The sequence below is a fragment of the Sinocyclocheilus anshuiensis genome, unplaced genomic scaffold (assembly GCF_001515605.1).
Source record: "Sinocyclocheilus anshuiensis isolate Anshui unplaced genomic scaffold, SAMN03320099.WGS_v1.1 scaffold305, whole genome shotgun sequence".
In the NCBI taxonomy this organism is placed as follows: domain Eukaryota; kingdom Metazoa; phylum Chordata; class Actinopteri; order Cypriniformes; family Cyprinidae; genus Sinocyclocheilus; species Sinocyclocheilus anshuiensis.
This window is the reverse complement of record NW_015540850.1, coordinates 257,108-263,630: the sequence shown is the minus strand read 5'-3', so window position 1 is coordinate 263,630 and position 6,523 is coordinate 257,108. Positions and strand designations below refer to the sequence as shown.

At 32.3% G+C, this 6,523-nt stretch overlaps 1 protein-coding gene across 1 annotated transcript in view; it reads left to right on the top strand.

Annotated features, from left to right (window-relative positions):
• Positions 1-6,523, top strand: part of LOC107687734 (voltage-dependent calcium channel beta subunit-associated regulatory protein-like) — a 22,659-nt gene that overhangs the window by 7,037 nt on the left and 9,099 nt on the right. Inside the window, exons 4-8 of the mRNA XM_016485182.1 lie at positions 724-803; positions 1,022-1,184; positions 2,467-2,551; positions 5,245-5,397; positions 5,556-5,790. Coding sequence (XP_016340668.1) covers positions 724-803; positions 1,022-1,184; positions 2,467-2,551; positions 5,245-5,397; positions 5,556-5,790 — 716 coding nt within the window. The remainder of the gene's footprint in view (positions 1-723; positions 804-1,021; positions 1,185-2,466; positions 2,552-5,244; positions 5,398-5,555; positions 5,791-6,523) is intronic.

Genomic DNA, 6,523 nt, shown 5'->3' with positions numbered 1-6,523 from the left:
ATTTATTATGTATATATAAATACACACACATGCATGTATATATTTCAGAAAAATATGCTATGTTTATATATTAATATATTATACATACATATATATATATATATATATATATATATATATATATTGATATACAAGATATATATATATATTGATATACAAGATATATATATATATTGATATACAAGATATATATATATATTGATATACAAGATATATATATATAATATATATATATATATATATATATATTGATATACAAGATATATATATATATTGATATACTATTATGTTATATAATATGAAGGGGTTTTTAATGCAAAATTAAAATGTATTAACTTAACATTATTTAAATAATAGTACAACAGGAAGTACTTCTCCACAACTTTCTGACTGACAACACCATTAAAACAAAATAGAAACATTCTTTTCACATTAAATATATTATTTGCTTTCTAATCTATTCTAATCTAATCTAATACAAAAAAGGATAAATTGATACAAAATTAAAATAATAAAAAGTGTGATTAAACAGTAAAAAGATGTGGAACAATAGAATTGACTATAGAATGCTGCCTTTTATATTTTTATTTTTTTATTTTTTCCATTTATGTGTGAAGTCCCGGAACATGTTTGTCATCATATTTTGATAGTGACCCAGTTCTGCATGTTATGAATGAGATGAACATGAATTTGAATTTGACTGGTTACGTGTTTGCATTGAAGGGTCATTGTTTGCCTCAGGGCTAGCGATGACACCGAGAAAAGTAATACCAGCTATATTGAGGAGGGCCAGCCAGTGCACGGTAAGAACTTCCCTAAAAAAGTTAAATTCCATGTTACATGCCAACCTCCCAGTTACACTTATTTATGAAAAGATGTAATGCATTTCCATGTGTATTTACATATGGCTTCAGGTAAAGTGTCAAGGTCAAGTTTAAGTGACAGTCTCACATACATCAGCTGAGGGCATCATGCGAAAAACAAACCCGTCCTCTGGTCTAATCTGTCTCTCCCCGCACAGAGATTACGATTCGCGTCGATGAGTCAGATTGCCTGTCGGCAGCCAGCTCCCACGACATGGAGACAGAGCGTTTCCTCTCCACGGGCACAACCGGCCGCCGGGTGTCCTTCAACGAAGCAGCGCTCTTCGATCACAGCAAGAAAACACAGGAGAAGGGTCGAAGGTCAGCCGCCCACTCACTCGTACCACCCACTCTAGACACAGAGCGCTCCTATTCACAGCGCTTGCTGACGCAGCAGACTGCAGCTTTCATTACTCATTTATCTATGCGTTTTACATTTACATCTGGGCTTGTCAGATGCATGAGCCGTTGATGAATAACGGCCATTAACTTGTTTGTCAACATCAATATTTTGGGTAAAATTTATGAGAGCATATATTTTGTACAAAAAAAAACTTGATTATCTGATTATCCTAAGCACCTTTACAAATTCATGTAATTTGATGAATTAATATTTGAAAGTACTCTTTTTATTTATTTATTTGTAAGGTCATAAAAATGTATGTATAATAAGTAATAAAAAATGATTATTAATATTGTTAAAAAAAATATATATATTACATTTTATATATATATATATACACACACACACACATTTATTTTGAGATATACTACATCAAAAAGTATTTAAATTATTAGCATTTAATGATTTAATAAAAATCTTATTCTTTAATTTGTAATTTTACATTTGATATTTTAAGAATAATATATAATTTTTATAATATAAAAACAATATAATAGATATAAAATTAAATATGTGTATATATTTATATAAATGTGTATATAAATGTAAAACATTTTTTGAAAGAACTTAATGCATTACATATTTAATTAATTTGTTAAATTACATAACTTTTTGATTACAACTAAAAGAATAAGATGATTAAAATGGTGATTTATGTATATATATCAACTTATATATTATTAAAACAGGAGTTATGCATAAATCTGTTTTTAAGCAGGATGCAGATAAGACAGTTTCTTTGGTTGACTACTTTTCGCAATGCAATTTGTCTACTATCAGCACAGTTAACTCATCTTCGACTATCTAAACGACACTTTCAGCCAACAAAAAATGATTATTAATATTGTTAAAAAAAAAATATATATTACATTTTATATATATATATATATATATATACACACACACACACATTTATTTTGAGATATACTACATCAAAAAGTATTTAAATTATTAGCATTTAATGATTTAATAAAAATCTTATTCTTTAATTTGTAATTTTACATTTGATATTTTAAGAATAATATATAATTTTTATAATATAAAAACAATATAATAGATATAAAATTAAATATGTGTATATATTTATATAAATGTGTATATAAATGTAAAACATTTTTTGAAAGAACTTAATGCATTACATATTTAATTTGATATGTACTTAATCTAAAACTATATTAAAATACTTATGCATACGATACTCACCATCCACGAGTGTGAGTCATCAGAGAACAGTATTGCCATGACAACGCGCCCCGTCGCTAAATCCAGCCTCTCAGTTTTTCAGGTGACATTGCTCTGCTAATAGGAGAATATGATGTCAGTCATAACAAGGGCGGAGATCGTATTTTTCGTGGTCAGTTAAAAGCGCTGAGGTCGTGATGGATTGTCAGTTTGTTAAGTGATGTGGTGTGTAAGGAGACGTTTATGCAGTGGAGCAATGGATTTATAGATATTGGGGTCATTAATGTTTTAACATGTTAGCTTTTACTTGTACTTTACTTTAGCCATGTCATGATGACAAGTGATAAATCCTACTGTATCTCAGAAATTGTACCTTTTTTTAACCTAAGCAGCTATCGATGTGACCCATGACAAGAAATCGGTTGTGTTCAGAATACTATTCTAACCTAGTATATACTGTACAAATATACTGACTACTAAAAACATAGCATGTGAAACAGTATACATCATTTATACTAGTAAGAGTTTGTTTTTTGAAAGAAATTAATACTTTTATCATCAAGAACACAATAAATTGTTCAAAAGTGAAAGTAAAAATCTTTATAATGTTACAAAAGATTTTTATTTCAAATAAATGCTCTTCTTTTGACCTTTTTTAATCAGTTTCCACAAAAACAATATTAACCAGTTTTTAACTGATAATAATAATAAAAAATGTCTCTTGAGCAGCAAATCAGCATATTAGAATGATTTCTGAAGGATCATGTGACACTGAAGACTGGAGTAATGATGCTGAAAATTCAGCTTTGAATCACAGGAATAAATTAAATATTAAAACATATTCGATTAGAAAACAGTTATTTAAAATTGTAATAATATTTCAGAATTTTTACTGGTTTTACTGTATTTTTTATCAAATAAACGCCTTGGTTAGCATAAGAGACTTCTTGCAAAAACATAAAAAATAGTACACCTCAAACGTTCCAACAGTGGTGCATTTTCCTAAATTTAATTAGTTTTCTCAATTATTGATTAGAAATAAATTGAAAACTGTGTTTATAAATGTATTAACTTTTGCTAATATAATCAAATATTAAGAAAAAATGGTTAAAATAGTAGCTTGTTCTTTCATCATGCTGGAAAAAGATACAGAAATTATCCACAGTATTGCGAACATTCTGCTATCATGTCATTCCATAAGGTAGCCCCTCCCACAGTCAAATCTCATTGGTCCAAAATTCTGCTTGCATAGCTATATCCACCTTATTTTTAATGTAAGAGAGCAACCTTTTTAAACTTGAATGTGCGAGGCTTCTGGTGTCATTCGTTTTTTTTAGCTGCACAAAACAAAAATATTCAAACTGGCATTTCGTATACTATTATTTTATTTTTGTATTTATTGTAAAATTGTAATCTGGTTTGTAGCGCAAGTTTTATCATTTACTGTTCTAATTATAGTTATTCTGCAAGTTGTTTAACTATAGCAACTAATAAATCGGAAGTCTCAGAAAATAGATGAATAAGGTGGGTAAGAAACATTGGTCACACTTTATTTTAAGGTCCAATTCTCACTATTAGCAAACAATTAACTACAACTTTTGCCTCAATAAACTCCTACTGCTTATTAATAGTTAGTAAGGTAGTTGTTAAGTTTAGGTATTGGGATGTAGAATATGGTCATGCAGAATATGTGCTTTATAATAACCACTAATAAACAGCCAATCTGTCAATAATGGAAATGCTAATAAGCAACTATATTTAATGTGAGAATTGGTCCCTATACTGAAGTGTTACAGAAACATCAAATATAACCTGACTGGGTGTCAAATTTTAAAAATGCTTCATCTCACCAGGGGTGCATTTCCAAAAAGCAACGTTAGCCAACTATGGTCGCAAGTTTTGCTGTTACCAACATAGTTCAACGATTCGGTGTTTCCTAAAACCATAGTTCAAACGAACATTCGCAAACAGCGTCGCAAACTTACGTGGTTGGAACTACAGCTCTCGACATGCAGTACAATCTATATATTCCATTCTATCTAAATATAAATGCATTTTAATCTATGTATTTTTGTGCATCCTCTATAAGCGCCATTTTTGACGAGTGCGCATGTGCACCCCGGAACTGACATAAGAGGGAACCCGCGATGAATCAAACATCAAATAAAGCAAAATGACAGGAAACAAAAAATAGTAAATTAGTCATCAGGTGCCATGTTCAATACAGCAGCATCTTAGAGATGTCTAAGGCCCCGATCAGACCGAATGCGTTTTTTTTTGCATTTTTTTTATGTTGCTAGGCAACACCAAATCAGCTGTCCTGTCAGTCTAATCAAAGGATTATAGCGCGAACGCTCTAAAACCTTTGGTTTTTGCTGTTAAGTAAACTGTCATATTACCAGAAAACTTAAAAAAATACAGCTCTGTTCTGTCTGATCGGGGCCTAATCGATTAAATAGCAAAGTTATTCCTCCACCACACATGTGTGACGTCATTAACAATGTCGAACTAATGTGGTTCAAACGACGGAGATGCGACTGTGTTCGGGAAATAGTCGTGACTAGCTAGTTTGTTTCCACAACAATGCATCGTACTATGGTGGTTAATCAGCGAGTTACGTTGTTGTACAGGAAATGCACCCCTGATTAGGACTTGATGTTAGAATGCTGCTTCAATAAAGCTATTGAGTCTGAATCTTTAATAAACATTTTTATATCTGTACCAGGCATCATGTTTAATCAGGTTTCTTATTACTGCCGAAATAATAACCGCCCATTGTGTTTGCCACATGCACAGCCACCAGTATTTTCACTGCCCCAGACTGCCCTGACCAACCGGAGTCTCAGTCCCAGCTCTGCCCTTCCTGGCGACGCTCTCAATTCCACTGTGGACACGACATTCTTTGAGAGCATCACAGCGGCCGGTCCTGAGCTGTCCAGCCCGTGTCTAGTGAGTCACACACACTCACCCACTGACACATCACAATACACACAACAATCCACGCAAACGGACAACTCAAAGTTCATTTGCGTCACAAACACATGCTGGATGCATACAGCAGATCATCCGATTGTATTGCATTCATGTAATCTTGCGAACACAAACAGATGGAGGTCAGAGGAGGAGTCAGGAGGAGCACAGGCATCATGGGTAACGGTAGAGAGTGTGCGTCGGCCTCATCCATGGCCCTGTCCTCCTCTGGCGGGGCCCCACAGGGCCCCATGCTGCAGTTCTTCACCAAGCTCCGCCGACACGCCAGCCTGGAGGGAGCGAGTCCCTACTTCAAGATCAAGAAGTGGAAGTTCGACAGCAGCCAGAGAGCTTCAAGTCTAGACATGAGAGGTCAGTGACACATCCAGGAGCTGGCAGCAGATTAAAGAAAGCATCCGGTGTGAATGTAGGGCGCTAGTTTCATCACAAATAAACAGGCTGTGCTGATGAAACATGAATTTTATAGAGGTATTGCTATTTCGTGTTGTTTAAAAAAAAAAGTTCTTAAATATAAAGCCAACTACATTTTTTAGTGGACTATACTGATTAAAACAGTTTAGTTTCCAGATATTTTTGATATTTGGATATTTTTATCAGTGCTTTATCTATAATTAGCTTTAGAGTATTTTGTTTTGTTTTTAAAGCAGTGCATTTTTAATTAGAAGTTGTAAAATATTTAATTATTTTTAACAAAACAAATCATTAAAAAATGAATTTAACATTTAAATATTGTACTTAAACATACAATGCCATTAAAAATGTGGGTTATTTTTGGGGCTTTTGGGGCATTTATTTGATCAAACGTACAGCAAAAACAGTAATATTGTGAAATATTATTACAATTTAAAATCAGTGTTTTTATTTTAATATATTTTAAAGCGTAATTTATTCCTGTGATGGTAAAGCTGAATTTTCAGCATCATTAGTCCAGTCTTCAGTGTCACATGATCCTTCAGAAATCATTCTAATATGCTGATTTTATCAAGAAACATTACTTATTATTATCAATCCTGAAAACAGTTTTTACTGCTTAATATTTTTGTGGAAACCATGATTTTTTTTTGGGGGGGGGGGGGGTTTTTTT